Genomic DNA, 19,201 nt, shown 5'->3' with positions numbered 1-19,201 from the left:
GGTCACAATCATTTAGGGCAGTACAATATTGACACTGCCAGGCATCTGTCACTTGGACATGCTTTTCTTTTACTAGAGTTTATAAGCTCCTTACAAATTTTTTTATTAAATTCTTCTGAGCTAGCCTTATCCCTAAAGTATTTTAGCAGCTTATTCTCTGCATAATCATGGAGCCTTTCTAAAGCCATCTCAGCCTCACCTTGTGGTTACTCAAATAGTTTTGGTTTCGTATATGCTTCCGGTGGCATAGAATATTTATAAATATAAGTCCATTTTAACACTAGCCTTTATTCAAAAACCTGCTCCCAAGCTTCGGTAAAAAAGCTTAGGTGTTCTCGCTCATAATTTTTTTTCTCGAGTTTCTGAAGTTTCTTATTCTATATCTCGCTTAGATCTGCTAATGCTTTCTCTCTTGACTTTTGATTTAAAGCCCACCTTTCACAATAATAAGTATATCTCTTGATGTATTCGTGAGCCGATGCTCTATGCCTAACACCTTCACATTCTCCTCTCCTCACAGTCTCCTAATAATCGTTACACGCCTTAGGATCATGTTCATTCCATGGTCCTAGTCATATCTAACAAAACTCGTGCTTGCAAGGACGCTTATAAGTACTCAGTACTCCAGCTGTACATACAAACATCAAAAGATAGTGTTCTCTTATTTAGATTATAGATGTATTTAACATGTTTTGAAGACTAAAGGTGTATCATTATTGATTTCTGTATTCTCTCGACAATAACAAGAAAGATTCTATGATTAAACAACAATGCCATCATAAAATCTTACATAAGTTATCACCATTTCCCTGTATATATGACAATTAAAAGACTTGGCCATACTTGTTGGAATTAATCTAAATGTTTTATTTGTTTTATTGTTTAAATAAATCAGCTGGTCACTAGTATTAGTATTGCAGTAAGAGTAGGACTCCAGAGTTGTTAGGATGTGTAGTCAGGAGAATAAGTCTTGGAGAAAACTAAGGTGTTTAGCCCTAGTTTGTATCTATCAGTTTAGGCTCAGTAGTTTTAGATAAATTTGCTTTAGTTGCATTTGTTTTTAGTTAACTCTCTCAGATTGTAAAACTCATCAGTTATCAATATAGCTGCTTTCATTTCTGTTTAACAGTATTGTTTTTGTCTATATTTTACACCTAATATCAGAGCTTCACTCGATCGCAAGCCACACTTCAAGCAAATGGAGACCAACAAGGGAAAAGAAAGTTCTTTCAGTTTAAGCTACCCAATTCTAACTAAGACAAATTACACAGCATGGGCTATGAAAATGCGTTTGTTCATGCAGGCCCATGGTGTATGGGATGCAGTTAAACCCAAAGACGTAAATGCTGCAATTGATGACAAGATGGATAAGCGAGCTGTGGCTATTATATATCAGGGGATAGGTGAAGATCTGTTAATGTCAATAGCTGATAAAACGACCTCAAAGACAGCTTGGGAGGCAACAAAAACAGTTCACCTTGGAGCAAACAAAGTTAAAAAGGTGAAAGCTCAAACTCTTAAGGCTGAATTTGAGTCTCTTGTCATGAAAGATACAGAACAGCTAGATGATTTATGCATGAAGATGAATAGCCTAGTGACCAACATCCAGATGTTAGGAGAGAAGGTTGAGGAGATGTATATCGTCAAAAAGCTCTTGAGAGCAGTACCTGTGAAGTTTCTTCAAATTGCGTCAGCGATTGAGCAATTTGGAGATTAGGAGAAAATGTCCGTAGAAGAAGTTGTGGGATCCCTCAAGGCACACGAGAAGAGAATATACGGACATAATGAAGTGAATAACGACCAACTCATGCTTACTGAAGAGGAGTGGTCATGACATGAAGGCACTGAGACCAAACTGTTGTTTATATGGGATGAATGGTTGAAGCGAGCTAACAAATGAGGAAATGGGGGCAATAGAGATTACCGTAAGGACGGTCGAATGTTTCGTGACAGGAGTAGAGGCAAATGTTTTAACTGCCATAATCACAGATATTTCGCTTCTGAATGCCAAAAGCCAAGGAGAGACAGAGAACAACGAGCTGAGGCAAATCTGACTCAAATCACTGATGATGAGCCTGTATTGCTTGTGGCTGAATTCGACAAGATCGACAACAGTAGAGGCACTGAACTTAATACGGAGGAGGACAACACGTGGTATCTAGACAATGGTGCCGGCAGTCATATGACTGGGCATCGTGGAAAGTTCAAAGATTTAGACGAAACTGTTATGGGTCAAGTGAAGTTCGGTGACAGGTCTATGGTACACATAAAAGGCAGAGGAACTGTGAAGCTTGTGTGTAAAAATGGTGAAGAACGTGAACTGAAAGACGTCTACTATATACCAAACCTCAGAAACAACATAATTAGCCTGAGTCAGTTATCCGAGGAAGGTAATCGAGTTGTTCTTGATGGAAACATGTTGTGGGTATACACCGTAGATGGGAAACTCTTAATCAAGGTACAAAGAGGTACGAATAGATTGTACAAGCTATGTGTCAAGGAAGTTCGAGGTGACTTTTTACTATCAATGGTGGAAGATGAGACATGACTTTGGCATCTACGCCTTGGTCACGTCAACTTTCCAGCTATACAACTTATGTCCCGGAAATAAATGGTTTATGGCCTACCCAAGGTGATGCAACCAGCACGAGCATGTAGTGGCTGCCTCATGTCGAAACAATCACGTAAGCCATTCCCTTCTCACTCTGTTTTTTCTGCGAAGCGTGTTTTAGAATTAATACATGGAGATTTATGTGGCCCTATCACTCCCATAATACCAGCGGGGAATAAATATTTTATGTTGCTATTTGATGATTTTACTAGAATGATGTGGGTTTACATGCTCAAAGCAAAATCTAAAGCACTGACAGCTTTCAAGGGTTTTAAAGCTCTAGTTGAGAATAGTGTTCTACCAGGAATCCGAGTATTATGGATTGACAACGGAGGAGAGTTCTGCTCAACAGAGTTCAATAAATTTTGTGAAGAGATGGGCATTATGAGACAGCACACAACACCATATTCTCCGCAACAGAACGGGGTGGTCGAAAGGCATAATAGAACAGTGGTAGCTATGGGCAGGAGTATGCTAAAAGAGCGGAATGTTCCATCTGAAATATGGGGAGAAGCAATTAGACACACAGTTTATGTACTCAACAAATTGCCCACTCGAGCCCTCTCAGAAATCACGCCTCACGAGGCCTGGTATGGTGAAAAACCTCATGTTGATCAGCTTCGTGTGTTTGGTTGCTTAGCTTACATGAAAATTCCAAATGTCTATGTTAAAAAGTTGGACGACAGAAGCAAACGAGTTGTGTATTTCGGTAGAGAACCGGACACAAAGAACCGGGCACAAAGGCCCATGAGCTGTATGACCCAACCACAGGAGTTATACATGTCAGTCGGGATGTCTGTTTTGAAGAAGAGAAAAGCTGGTCCTGGAATCATAGCCGAAGTAGGAAAGTTCATAGTAGTGGGAATAGAAGATATTGAACCTGAGGCTGAAACCGCAGACAGTGAAGACACCATTGTGACCACACCGCAATCAAGCAGCCGTACCTCGAGTCAGAGTCAGACTGTAACTCCTCAAACTTATGCGTCTATCATTCAGAGTACTGAATCTAGATCTGAAATAAATGAAGGAAGTATCTCAGCTACCTCGAGCGAAAGCAGTGCACATCTGAGGTTCAGAAATATGAATAATATTTATGCTCAAGATAAAGACTTAAAGTTAACAGAGGAATTGCACTTGTTGAGCATCGATGAACCTGTGTTATATGAGCAGGCTGCTAAGAGTCGAATCTGGAAGGACGCAATGAAAGTTGAACTCGATGCTATCGAGAAAAACCAGACCTTGGTTCTTAAGGACCTGCCTAAGGGGCATAAAGCCATCGACTTAAAGTGGGTTTTCAAGGATAAGAAGGATACTAATGGCGAGGTTGTAAAACACAAAGCTCGGTTAGTGGCAAATGGTTATGTTCAAAAACATGGGATAGATTATGAGGAGGTTTTCGCCCCGGTTACACGGCTTGAAACAGTAAGACTTTTACTAGCTCTTGCGGCAAAGAATTCTTGGGAAGTACACCATCTTGATGTAAAATCAGTTTTCTTCAACGGAGAATTGCAGGAAGAGGTGTATGTCGTACAGCCTAAAGGGTTGGTTAAAAGAGGACAAGAGTCAAAGGTGTACAGGTTGTTAAAGGCCATTTATGGTTTACGTCAGGCACTGAGGGCCTAGTATTGCCCATCTCAATAAATGTCTTCACAAGTTGGGGTTTGTTAAATGTCTGTTTGAGCACGCTGTTTACACCAGGAGAGATGGAACCGAGTCACTGGTCATTGGTGTCTACGTTGATGATCTTTTGATCACCGGCACCAGTACTTCACACATAATCAACTTCAAGGAGCAAATAGGCAGGGAATTTGAGATGTCTGATTTGGGACAGCTCACTTATTATCTTGGTCTGGAAGTCGAGCAAGGCCAGGGGTTTATTGAACTAAAACAAACGGCTTACGCTAAGAAAATTCTGGAGAAGGCGAGTATGAGTGACTGTAATCCCTTCAGATATCCTATGGAACCAAAACTGCTGCTGCACAAAGATGAAAATGGTGAACCTGTGAACCCGACAGAATTTAAATCCATAATTGGAGGTTTGCGCTATCTAGTGCACACTAGGCCTGATAGCGCCTATGCAGTAGGGGTCGTCTATGTATGAGGAACCTTAGATTTTGGATTACTGTACAAGGCTGGAAAAGGTAACTATTTGCTGGCAGGTTATTCAGATAGCGACTTGGCAGGATGTGTGGACGATCGTAAGAGCACTGGTGGAGTGGCGTTTTAGTTGGATGACAGTCTCATAACTTGGATTTCTCAGAAACAAAGATGTGTTGCATTATCATCGTGTGAAGCAGAATTTATGGCAGCCACAGCAGCTGCTTGTCAAGGGATATGGCTGCAACGAGTTCTTAGTTATATTTCAGATATTGAGCCCGGGCCTGTCATGTTATATATTGATAATCATTCTGTTGTTGATCTCGCCAAGAATCCGGTCTTCCATGGTAGGAGCAAGCACATAGACATTCACTATCATTTTATATCTGATCAAAATTAAATATGTTAGCATAAATGAGCAGCGTGCAGACATTCTCACTAAAGCACTGTCCGTAGCAAAGTTTGAGAAAATGAGGAACCTGTTGGGTGTTAAGTAACTTAAGTCAGTTTAGATTAAGGGGGTATATGTTGGAATTAATCTAAACGTTTTATTTGTTTTATTGTTTAAATAAATCAGCTGGTCACTAGTATTAGTATTGCAGTAAGAGTAGGACTCCAGAGTTGTTAGGATGTGTAGTCAGGAGAATAAGTCGTTCAGTTATCAATATACCTGCTTTCATTTCTGTTTAACATATTGTTCATGTCTATATTTTACAATACTTGAATACCCACATACATTTATTTGAATTTCTAATTAGTAAAATATATATTATACTAATTATGTGTTAAGTTGTATAAAAAAGCTATTAGAAGAAATAATGCAAGACTTCATCAGCATAATCTTTAATGTAAATAATGGCAAATTGGCAATGATTACTAAAATATAGCTTCTAAAGAAGCTAAAGAGGCTTGAGAAGCTTGATAGGTAAATAGTTATACTATCAGTGATTGATTAAGCCTTCAAAATGTTAGAGACCATCCATTTATTAGAGGCATATGTCTATAACTTCGGAAAATTTGGCATTGGTGACTTGATGCAGCAAAATTTTGTGGTTTCAGGCTCATAAATATATGATTAAGTAACACTCAAATCTTAATTTATTGAGAATTAAAAGATATTCAAGTTTTAATTAAATAATTTTGCAAACTTAAAGGACTATTCAATTTATTTCTAAAGAGACTAAAATAATATTGTATTGTGACAATTAACAATTAGTCATTTACCCTTCCATTAGGGACACTTGTATAGTCCAGTGTCAAAATAGCTCATATGTCCATATGGTGAACCACCAACAAATCATAAGTATGCATATATCTTAATAATCTAAAAATCATTGTTTCACTTTAAAAGTATATTATGGATAAATATACATATTCATATATTACTACTTATTTAATATTTTTCCTTATCCTTTTTGTAAAAAAATGTGCCCCTTACTACTAAAATAATTTATTTTTGGATATACTATATCTTGCTTTCCAAAATTGCATAATATTTAAAAATGTTTGTTTTATATTGTAGTTAAGTTACATTGTACATAACATTAAAAAAAGTATATTGTGCATTATATCCAAATAATTTATTTTTAAATATATAAATACCTCTCATCAATTAAAATTGCATAATATTTAATAAAAATGTGTCTTTCATATTATGGTCATAACAAAAAAGTCCAACTATATTATATATAAATATATGTAAAAAATTGTACTTTATTTTTCGAGCTGTATACCATATCACAAATTAAATGAGTATTTATGAAATTTGTATTTGGTGGATGTTATCCAGCTGTAAACATACCTTATACTTTGAAATCAATGGTAATGTTATTGACTTATTTTTTCATATGCATGTATTCTACTATAAATACGGGAACAATCTATGTTCCTCATACACAAATTACAAATCATTGAGTGTCTTTTTTTATGTATTCTTGTATAGAATGATAGTAAGAGGACTTCTCATATGTTTAGTGTAAAAATAATTAAATTTGTAAACAAAAATGTGTTATACTTTATCAAATTCATATAATTTTAGGATGTTCATGGTACATCATTATATTGAAAATAGTTTTTTTAAGATGACCATGTTTCATGAACAATGCTAAGATTATATAGATTTGGTTTTTTAATAGTTGTATTCATAGAAAATTAGTGATACAATTTTCTTTTATATTATTGGTTAGTTATATTATCGAGGATTTGTCAATGCAATGAGTTGTTTCAATAATTTGGAAACTTGAGCTAATCTGATCCTTAACCATATGTATGGGAGATGGGATTGCAAAGTCTTTTTGCCATAATTTTTATTTTTGTGTTTATCAATTTTAATTATGTATGTTTATATTCATAGGTGAATATAATAGTGGGGTACCAGTGATACATCACTATATCAAAATTCATATATTTAAGTGATGATTTATCATACTTTAGTTTCTAATATAAATATGTATCAATGGTAGAAAAATAATTAGCTAATTTTGTTAATGTGGCTATTAAGTACTTTTGTTACAATCTATTTTTCATTTAATGAAAAGGTCTTTGGAAAATCATCTAATCTCATTATTGCCTATATGCTATCTCGTATCTCACACCCGTAATTTCATTCTAATCGGCTGATGTGTGTGTAATGGGTTTTATAAATTTTCATTTGACATGTAATAGTGGACTACCAGATAATGAGTTTTACTTATGATACTAAAAAATATAGCTTGAAAACTTTCAAATGTGGTATAGGAGTGTTACAAACTACTATTTAAAAATGCTAGTTTATTATGACTACATGTCAAATGAGAATTTTTGAAATCAATTATCCAAGCGTCTACATATTAAAATGAACTCCAGTGTCTGATACTAAATAACACTATGAGCTGGAGGGGATTGATGTTTCTACTTCATGATGGTGGTATGTAAGTAAACCGGATATATATAATGACTTGTAATTTAGAAATTCAGTTTAATTAAATTAATTTGATGGTCCTCTTTTAGTAAAATGAATAATGATACGATGAATAGAGGAGGTAACTCAAAATTATAGGGAATGCTAGGATTGATTTGCAAGTGTAGTGATGGAACCATTGGAGAAGCCGTCTGCATAAACTAAACGGGTTGAGTCTTGCTCTAGTCTGCATTGTAATCCATGGAAGCGACCAAGACCAATTTATACTTATGGTCCGTTTACAATTTTCTCTAAAACAATTGGTTGAAACATCAAAGAAGCACATATATGTGACTGAATGCATAAATTGTATAACATTATATTTGTAGATTCTTCACTTTATTTAACAGCCTCGCGTATATTTCTTTCTATTTTTGCCTATGTTCATTTGTGCTTTGAATTATGTCTATATTCTCAGGCGAGTCTGGATATGAAATTTAATAATAAAAAAGAATACAAAATTGATAGATTTCATTTATGACTATACAAATATGTACTAATGGTATGTCACCATTTACATGTATAATAATTTGAATTGTGAGTAGGGAATTGGACATCTATCGTATGAGGATGTTTGTGTTTGTATTAAATGAATGTGTTCGAAGTGGATTGGTAGCTTAATCCATTTGTGGTTTGAGATGTAATGGATGTTTGCAGTTCTTCGGCTCCTCATCAAAAATCAATTTCTTATTGTCTATATTCAATTATAATTTACAATAATATTTTAGCTCCTAATATGCTTGACCCCCAGGCCACAACCAACGGTTAGAAACTAAGAGGTGTAAGGTAAGTGTAGTGCCGGTGAATTACAAAAGAAACCATAATGAATACTTTAAAATAGTTTCTGCAATAATCGTCTAAAAAGGAAAGACAGATAGACAAGTATTTGCTACCAAATTAATGTTGTTTGCTATAAAAGCATTGCTCTCCGACATAAACTCTGTGGATTAAAGACAAAAATCAGACAACGAGATTCTTCAAATCTTTTTATGTTACTTGTTCCTCTTTTGGGGGTGATAGAGATTTTCTAAACTATTTTTTGGTTTTTACCCATGATGGCATTTAGTCTAGTTGTATGATTCTCTCTTAGGGTGCGATAGGTTCTTAGTTCAATTCCCGGAATTCCCTTTTTTCCTGACTATTTTAATTTGTTTTTCATTGCCCAGCTTATCACATAATACTATAAGCCTATAAGTAGTTTTCCACTTTCATATGAGATGTAGAAGACTTATAATTAAAGAATCAGAACTATATATTTAAACTCTTTAATAGACAAAATAGATATAGCTGAAGAGCTCAATATGATACTCCGTTTTTGTTATTGAGAACTAAAAATTACAAGAAGTACTTAAACATAAACAAGAGTTACTGGTTCCTAAAAAATAGCAACTTCATTCCTACTCCTGATATACTACTCCACGATCCTATAAAAGAGGAAACAAACACCTGACTAGGCCTTAGCTGTAGACTTGGCTTAATAGCTAATTTATTTAAAAATAAACTTCAAAATATAAAAATAAATTCAATTAAAACCAACAAATACCCCCTTAATCTAAATTTTGTTTCTGCAAGTTCTTCATGCCAAGCAGTGCCCGTAGTCTCTCGAACTTGACAGTGGCCATAGCTTTAGTCAAGACATCTGCACGCTGATCTCCAGTTCTAATATGCTCAACCTTTATCTCGCCTTGCTCAACACATTCACGAATAAAATGGTATCGTATATCAATGTGTTTACTTCTCCCTTGCAACACAGGATTCTTAGCTTAATCGATCGCTGATTTGTTGTCTATATACAGGACCTACCTTCTCCTCTGTAATATTTCCCAACAAATTTCGTAACCATATACCTTGACAAGCAGCCGACGTAGCTGCCATAAATTCTGCTTCACATGATGATAGAGCTACGCAACGCTGTTTCTGAGACACCCATGTAATCAAACTCTCATTTAAATAGAAAGCCATTCCCCCAGTAGATTTCATGTCATCTATTTGCCCCGCTAGATCACTATCAGAGTAACCCGATAATATGTTATTTCCACTTCCCTTTTAATAGATTAGACCAAAACCAAGCGTACCTTTCAAATAACGGAGAATTCACTTCACAACATTCCAGTGCATGACCGTGGGTCACTCCATGTTGCGGCTTACAATTCCAACAGGATAGGAGATATCTGATTGCGTATGAACTAGATATCTCCGACCTCCCACAACACTTTTAAACTCAGTTGAGTGTACTGGCTTTCCGTTTACATCCTTGTGCAGCTGTAACGTTGGCTCCATTGGATATTTTGTAGGCTTACATTCACCCATACCACACCTCTATAACAGTTTCTTTTCATATGAAGTCTGCTTTGGCTCGATGAACTCTTTTCCTTGGCTTACTTCTATTCCGAGATAATGAGACAATCTACCAAGATCGCTCATATCAAATATCTGACTCATATGTTCCTTGAACGAGTTTATTAGTGAGATGCTGGTTCCTGTAACCAACAAGTCATCTACATATACTTCAATTATCATTGTTTCATTGCCTACCCGCTTCGTATATACTGCATGCCCATATGGGCATTTAGTGAAGCCCAGAATTTCCACGCCCAGAATATCAAAGTCCATACAACGCTTTCAGTAACTTGTACACTATCTATTCCTTGCCTTTTTACACAAAACCCTCTGGCTGCATAACATATACATCTTTTTGCAAATTACCATTCAAAAAGGCTGAATTTACATCAAGATGGTGGACTTCCTCGCAATGTTTTGCTGCTAACGCCAACAATAAACACACAGTTTCAAGACGGGTTATTGGCGCAAACACCTCCTCAAAATCGACTCCCTATTTCTTCACATATCCTTTTGCGACAAGCCTCACTTTTTGCTTCACCACGTCTCTTTCAACATTTTTCTTTAATTTGTAGACCCATTTTAAACCTATTGGTTTCTGGCCAATGGGAAGCTTGACTAACTGCCATGTATTATTTCTTTCAATAGCTTCTATTTCGATTCTCATAGCATCATTTCAAGCCTGTTCTTTGGTGGCCTGAATATATGTAACTGGCTCCTCGACCCCCAAGAATAATAAGTGCTCATCTTCCGCCTCTATTTCCTCTGTAGTGCCATAGATTGAAGACAATGTTCTGAAACATTTTGGTGTGTTGCTTGCACCTGATGTCTGAGAACTGCTGCTACCTGTCGATATTGATCCACTGAATGGGAGTGTCTCACTCGACTGGATTGATATAGTCTGGGTAACTGGTGTTGCAGGTTCTTCTACCTCCTCTGTATCAGCTTCATTAAAAATATGTTCATTAGCCATGTCGATAGTAAAGAACTGAGTATGGGCTTCATTTGTTTTTCCCACGATGTGCCAAACCCATGAGTTTGACTCCATGAATTTTACATCTCTGCTGACAGACACCTTCTTTTTGTCTGGGTCATACAGTCGATGGACTTTTGTGTCGGGCTCCCGTCCAAAGTACACAACATATTGACGGCGATCATCCAATTTTTGAGTATGCACCGATGGTACCTTCATATAGGCACAGCAACCAAACACTCTGAGATGAGAGATATCAGGTTTACTCTGAGATGGTACCTTCATATAGGCTCATGCAGGCAATCTGTTTAGCACGTATACTGAGTGCCTTACTGCTTCGCCCCAGAATTCTGACGGTACGCCCTTCTCCTTTAAAAAAACATCGTGCCGTGGCTATAACTATTTTATTTCTTCATTATACCGCACCATTTTGTTGTAGAGAATAAGGAGCAGTATATTGCCTAAGGATTCCATCATCTTCACAAAATCTTTTTAATTTCAGGGAACAAAACTCACCACCTCTATCAGTACGGAGAGTTTTAATTTTCTTGTCTGACTCATTTTCAACCGGTACTTTAAATTTTTTAAAACCTTCAAAAGCTTCATATTTGGTCGACAGAAAGAAAACCCACATCATACGACTGAAATCATCGACTAAAAGTAAGAAATACCTCTTTCCAAATGGGGTCGGTGCAGAGATTGGTTCGCATAAGTCACCGCGGGCGAGCTCTAACCCTTTGCTAGATGCATAGTTCGTCTGAGAGGGAAACAGAGTCCGTGTTTGCTTCGCCATGAGACATCCCTTGCATGCTTCAGTAGGTTGAAGTAATCTGGGTAGACCCACAACCATATCATTTTACTTCAAGATGGACATTACATTAAAATTGGCATGGCCTAGGCGACATTGCCATAGCCATAAGTCTTCTTCCATCTTTGTATTCTGTGTATGTAAGCAGGCACCTGGTGACTCTTCCAGCATAATTTTATACAACCGATTCACTGACCCCTTAACTTTCATCAACGCCCTCCCATCTTTCTCATAAACCCACAATAGTTCATGAAGCATTACCACCTTGTTTCTTTCTTCCGACATCTGTCCAAGACTTATAATGTTGTTGCAGTGGCATGAAATGTAGAACACATTATCAAATATTCTTTCTTCTTCGTTTTTATACTTGAAAGTGATTGACCCTTTCCCTTTGATATTCACGGTTGACCCGTCTCCAAACTTTACCTCACCTGTTATTCCTTCATCCAGCATCGAGAATTTTGTTTTATCTCTGGTCATATAATTACTAGCTCCATTGTCCAAGTACCATACTTGTGACGTTCTCTTCGTTGTTGGGTCTTTCTCCAATCTCGGGATTACTTTCTCCTCGTTCCGCAACACCATTGTTGTTTTACTTTCATCTAGCTCAGACAGCAATAATGCAGGCTCGTCATCTTTGATTTCCACCAGATTTGCTTCAGACTTTTGATTTCTTTCTCGACGAGGCGTCTTGCAATCTGCAGCATAATGCCCCAACATAATACAGTTGAAACACCTCACAGTGTTTTTGTCTCGACTCGTGCCTTTGAAACCACGACCACCTCGCGAATTGCCAGTCCCATCAGTGTTGCCTGTACGCTTCAGCCAGTCTTTGTAATATCCGGGATATAGCATATAATTATTTTTATCAATAAATAATTATTATGTGATTATTATATGATTTTTGGTGAATTATCTGATGATTGGTGTTGATATGTGGATGTTTATATGTGATAAAGTATATGTATGTTAATTTTATTATGTCCAGAATAAAATATAGATAATTGTGATATTTTTCTGGTAATTTTTGGAGGGTTATATGATTTTATATTAATTTATGAATTTATTAATTATTTTCTGAATAATTACAATACTATTTTATAAAGCCGGGAATCTTCCAACTTCAACCGTTTTTACGTTTTTACTACCTGAAACTCTTCCGAAAACTCCTTCATAACCTAATCTGGTAATTCCGGACATTTTCCGTGATTTGACTTTTTCAATCCGGATTACGGTTTGACCCGTGCACATCCTGACGCAAGATTTTCGATACAATTATTATTTCGGTGAATCAACAAAACCCGTATTCACGAAATACAGGATATTATTACATTATTTTCGTATAAAGTTTTTATAAAAAGCCCAGTTTGGATAATTATCCCATACGAGTGTCAAATCGGATCCTTTTTGCAGTTACTTAGCTGCTAAACAACTAATTTATCGATCCAAAATGATCCAACACGAACCAATATTCCTTAAATATATATAGCCCTTTTATTATTTCATTTTATTCGTATAATCATAATCCATTAGTAAAAATATAGAAAATACAGAGAAAAACACTAAAATGTTACGTTCTTTAGAATCAAACGCACGAATGTATGCGTTATCGAACTACGATTCAAGCGTGCAATATATCAAATCGAAGCTCTCGAAAAACCCATTCTGAATCAATCATCCATTTTTGTGCAGGAATCAAGGTATTTTTTTATTTAATTTTTTTAATTCGAATTAATTAAAGTTTAAATTAGGAATTTTTATTCTTGATGTTTTTGATATGATTTGATGGTATAATCATGTAGATAATTTTCTCCTGACTAATTTGGTATATAATATGTCAAAAATCGAGTTCAATAACATATAGAAATTGATGTTTAATTATGAACACTTGAAAATTAGGGTTTCTGTTCATGAATAAACTCAATCGAAATTTGGGATTTTTATAACGGTTGATTCTAGATATGTTTGATGAGTACCAACTATTAGATCATTTTATGAGCAATCGAAACATGTAAAGAAATCAAAGTTTGGACGCCGGAATGAGTTCGCCGGAAAACCTTCAAACTCGCTGGCGTTAATGGTGAGTTCGCCGGGGAACTGGTTCCAGGGGTTGTAAGCGATATAAAGGAACGTCCCTGGGTTGCTGCTAGGGCCAGAATTCGTTTGATATGCAGAATCGTTTAACCCGGTTCATGTTTGCTGTTAAATTGCCTCGCTGGATTCTTTCCCCGGCCGCCGTATTTTTCAGAATCGGGTGACCCATTCGGGTAAATTTTGACCCGGGGTTCGACCCGGTTTTGATCTGTTGTGGTTCAAATTCATTTATGAAATTATGTTTTTGCAAATAATGGATGCATGTTTTAAAAACTTCCAGAAAATGGATTACTGTTTTGAAAATGATTTGTTTATTATTTTAAAAATGAGAAAAAATATTTTTTTTAATTATTTTAAATTAAGAAAATTGTTTTAATTTATTTATTTATCCAAAAATAGATCTGATTTATTTTATTAAATAATTTTAATTAGTTTTTAATTTTTTTAATTAATCAATTAATTTAATATTAATTGATTAATTCATTTAATTAATTATTACCTAATTTTAATTTATTTAATAATTGGATTTAATTTTTTTTTTGATTTAAAAATTCCGAAAAATAGTTTCGAGCTTTAAAATATTATTTTAAATTATTTTCAAGGCTTAATAATTATTATAAAATTATTTTAAAGCCAAATTCGAGTATTCGCACCCTGTTATTTAATTATAAAATGATTCGGATACCCATTTTAATTCCGAAAAATGTTCAAGAATTAGTTTTAAATACCTCGAAGATCATTTTGACCCCGAATCTTTTTTGAAAAATTATTTTGATCGAATATCCTGTATGCTATGTGCTATGTGCTATCTGATTGATGTGTTATATGCCTATGTGGTTATTATTTGACTGTTTTAGTCATAACTTTTAATCCGTATATCGGATTTGGGTAAAACAAATGGTAGATAAAAGCTTATGACGTCTATGTGACGATTACAATGATATGAGATGGAGTATTGATAGATACTTGTGATGCCTAGCAGAGTAAGCGAGGTATAGAAAAAAAAACCAGTGATCATTAAATAGAACTGAAGTGTAGAAAATAAAAGCAAGTGATCGAGGAATAAAAGCAAGGCATAGAAAAAAAGAAGGAAAGTGATGGAAAAGTAAAACTGTTAGATGGGTACAAGTAAAGTTGGAAATTATCGGTAATAAAGCAAGTACTTCTGAACCTTCTTCAAGATATATTTCAAATATTTTCAAACTTCCTCATAACATGTTGCTAGTATTCAAAATAAATCATGTTTTATATTGCAAGCGCTTTAAACTATTCAACCTTGAACCCTGATTCTTATTGATCTTGAGCCATAAGCCTTATTCTTCATAAACCATCGATTGTTGAATTCTCAGATACGAGCCAGACACATACTATACTACTCCACAAATATATATCTACCACATACTGATTACCGATATTGAATTACTTGACATACCAACCCTTATTCCTTGTTTAACAGAAGACCAATCCTTGTAACCCTTAAAACCTTGGTCTTATACCAACCCTTTCCTTAACATACCAACCCTTTCCTTAATTGAAGGCCAATCTTTTTGAAATCTTTGTTATACCTTCATGGGATTGTGAATCACCCTATACTTCAAGATAAATGTTGTTTATAATTCAGCTTATTGAATTATATTGGTTATCATATTTAATTATTTTAGAATTGGATGGTTTTATAAATGTGGACCAGATTCGTGGTCGGACCAGATTCATAATAGGCCAATGCGTGCCTTGGATCCAGTATATAGAGCAAAGCTGGGAGCCTTGCTCGGGGTTAGTGTGTGACTGATCAGCAGCCTAACCTTGGTTTATAAAATGAAAAGTGAATATCCAATTCTAATCATTGCTTAATAAAAAACTTGATTCTTCTGAATCATTTCAATTGGTTATTGTTTAACCTCAGTTATTATTATTATGACTTGCTGAGCTAGTTAGCTCACTCTTGCAAACCTTTTTATGTTTTCAATAGTTGAAAAGGAAATTGTCGGTAACGAGGATTCTCAGTCCAGTGTGCGAGCTAGGATTCTAAGTTAAGTTGGATCGAGCTAGGATTCAAATGATAAACCCACATGTAATGACTGAAGTCATCAACTAGTAAAAAGAAATACTTGAATCCAGAACCAGTTTCTGGAGAAATTGGCCCACACAAGTCTCTGTGCACCAATTCAAGCACATTCTTAGCTCTAAAATTTGTCTTGACTGGAAATTGCTTTCGGGTTTGCTTTGACATAAGGCAAACATCACACACAGTATCTGGTTTGATCGTCTTTGGAAATCACTTCACCATCTTGTTCTTGGACCTTAGAGACATGGCATGGTAGTTTACATGACCAAGGCGAGTGTGCAACAACCTAGAATCTTCATCCGATTTAGACATCAAACAGATCTATTTATTGGCCTGAATAACAATCTTGTATAGTCTGTTTGTTGATCTCTTGACTTTCATCAACAGTCTTTCTTGTTCTTGTTTGTCAAAAACCCACAAGAATTCTCCCCTGAGTACCACTTTGTTGCCTTCCTCTGACATTTGCCCCATGCTGATTATGTTATTTCGTAGACTTGGGATATAGTACACATCATGTAGGACTTTCATTTCTCTATTTTTGCATGCCAACATCACGGTACCTCGTACTTCTATATCGACTGTAGACCCATCTCTAAGTCTGTGAACTTAACCTTACACCCAGTCATATGGTTGCTCGTGCCCTTGTCGAGATACCACACGTTGGACTCACTAGTTTGCTCTCCATCTTTTTACAGTAAAGAGAATATTACCTTGGTCTCATCCAATATCAATTTTGATTCATTCTTGTCATACTTTGCCAATAACAACGCTGGTTCATCGTCATCTACAGCAGCCATATATGCCTCTTGTCTCTGCTCCTTCTTTCATTTAGGTTTCCGACACTCAGCTGTAAAGTGTCCATAGACATTGCAATTAAAACATTTTATCTTGTTTTAATCAGAATTTCCACGGCTCTTCAACCCTGTTGACCTTTCAGTATTGTTGTATTTTTGCCACTCCTCTCGAGTGAGTAGTTGTTTTCCCTCATTATTTTCACGCTTTGCCCACTCCTCTTCAGTGAGCATCAATTGAGTTTCCCCGATCTCTGGTTTTCCTTTCACTCTTTCTTCGTGTGCCTTTAGTGATCCAACAGCCTCCTCCACAGTCATTGTGTCAAGATTCCCAAATTGTTCTATGGTAGCTGTGATCTGTAAAAATCTGGAAAGGACTGCACGTAGGAGTTTTTTCACGACATATGACTCCACCATGTCCTCTCCTAATGCCCGTATATTCGTTACGAGTCCATTCAACCTCATGTGAAAATTATCAATGTTTTCGTTATATTTCATGCTCAAATTTTCAAACTCAGATTTGAGAGTTTGAATCCTGGCCTTCTTAACTCTGTCGGCACCTTGATGTATGGTCTTTATCATTTCCGATAAGTCCTTTGCCGTTTTCTTTTCTACCAATGAGAGTAATACATCTTCAGGTATACCCTGATACAACATTTCCATGGCCACTTTGTCTGTTTTGTCTTTAATGGCAGCCTTGATATCACTTGGTTCCATTGTAATCCATACCCCTTGTGCCTGCATGAACACTTTCATCTTGACAGCCCAAGTTGTATGGTTACTACTTGTCAGCATTGGGTAACTCAAGCCTATTGACCCTCCCTTGCCTTTGTTCACCTCCATGGTTGGTATTGTTCCTTGACAGTCACGACCATTCCTGCTGTGATACCAACTCATACTAATAATAAATTTACACCCTCAGCAAGTATAATAATACCTAACTGTTTGTATATGCTGAAAAGATTTACTTGACTAAAATTTCTTCTTATCCAAATGAAAAGCAATACATTACATATATAGAAATACCAACTGAAACTGAAGCATATAAACTAGGACATGATCCAGATTAAATCCTAATACAACTCAACCACTGCTGACCCATTCTCAATCCTACAAACACGTTAACATGTTCGACTTATTCAAACAAATGCTACACTACACACCTGAGACAGAACAATATAAAAACTAAACAAATATAAATATTTGAGATTAATTCCAACAGTTTTGAAGACTACACCTGTATCTTTATTGATTTTTGTATTCTGTGGACAATCACAAGAAAGATTCTATGATTTAACAACAATGCCATCATAAAATCTTACATAAGTTATCACCATTTCCTTGTATATATGACCATTAAAAGACTTGGCCATACTTTAAACCCAGATATATTTATTTGATTTTTTAATTAGTAAAATATATATTATATTAATTATGTGTTAAGTTGTATATAAAAGCTATTAGAAGAAATAATAAAAGGCTTCATCACGGTAATCTTTAAAGTAAATAATAGCAAATTGGCAATGATTACTAAAATATAGCTGGTAAAGAAGCTTGACAAGTAAATAGTTATAATATCATTGATTGATCAAGCCTTCAAAATGTTAGAGAGCATCCATTTATCCAAGGCATATGTCTACAACTTCTGCGAAAAATTTGGCATTGGTCATGACTTGATGCAGCTAAATTTTGTGGCTTCACGATTAAATAACATTCAAATCTTAATTTATTGAGAATTAAAAGATATTCAAGTTTTAATTAAATAACTTTGCAAACTTAGAGGACTATTCAATTTATTTCTAAAGAGATTAGAATAATATTGTATTGAGCCAATTAAGAATTAGTCATTTATCCTTCCATTACAGACACTTGTATAATCCAGTTTCAAAAAAGCCCATATGTCCTTTTGGTTAACCACCAACAGATCATGAGTATGCATATATCTTAATAATATAAAAATCATTGTTTCACTTTAAAAATATATTATCTATAAATATACATATTCATATATTACTACTTATTTAATATTTGACCATATCCCTTTTGTAAAAAAAATGTGCCCCTTACTACTAAAATAATTTATTTTTGGATATACTATCTCTTACTATCCAAAATTGCATAATATTTGACAATGTTTGTTTTCTATGGTAGTTAAGTTACATTGTACATAAGATTAAAAAAGTATATTGTGCATTTTATTCAAATAATTTATCTTTAAATATATATATACCTCTCATTAATAAAAATTGTATATTATTTAATAAAAAATGTGTCTTTCATATTATTGTCATAACAAAAAAGGTCAACTATATTATATATAAATATATGCAAAAAATTGTACTTTATTTTTTTCATTCCCGGATGTTATCCAGCTGTAAACATACAGTATACTTTGAAATCAATGCTAATATTATTGACTTATTTTTTAATATCCCGTGTATAATACTATAAATATACACAATTTATGTTGCTGATACACAAATT

General features: G+C 35.1%; 3 protein-coding genes across 3 annotated transcripts; 1 reads left to right on the top strand and 2 right to left on the bottom strand.

The window, feature by feature from the left end:
- Positions 1–1,198: 1,198 nt before the first annotated feature.
- LOC141659741 (uncharacterized) lies at positions 1,199–1,717 on the top strand. The gene has a single exon (XM_074466670.1). It carries the CDS (start codon positions 1,199–1,201, stop codon positions 1,715–1,717), a length of 519 nt encoding a protein of 172 aa, XP_074322771.1.
- A 10,098-nt stretch (positions 1,718–11,815) lies between these two features.
- LOC141659740 (uncharacterized) lies at positions 11,816–12,622 on the bottom strand. The gene has a single exon (XM_074466668.1). It carries the CDS (start codon positions 12,620–12,622, stop codon positions 11,816–11,818), a length of 807 nt encoding a protein of 268 aa, XP_074322769.1.
- A 4,197-nt stretch (positions 12,623–16,819) lies between these two features.
- LOC141659739 (uncharacterized) lies at positions 16,820–17,560 on the bottom strand. Its single transcript, XM_074466667.1, has one exon. The coding sequence runs from the start codon at positions 17,558–17,560 to the stop codon at positions 16,820–16,822; it is 741 nt and encodes a 246-aa protein (XP_074322768.1).
- Positions 17,561–19,201: the final 1,641 nt, after the last annotated feature.

This window comes from Apium graveolens, chromosome 5 (genome assembly GCF_009905375.1).
Source record: "Apium graveolens cultivar Ventura chromosome 5, ASM990537v1, whole genome shotgun sequence".
Lineage (NCBI taxonomy): Eukaryota > Viridiplantae > Streptophyta > Magnoliopsida > Apiales > Apiaceae > Apium > Apium graveolens.
The sequence above is the reverse complement of the archived record's forward strand: the minus strand, read 5'-3'. Positions and strand labels throughout refer to the sequence as shown.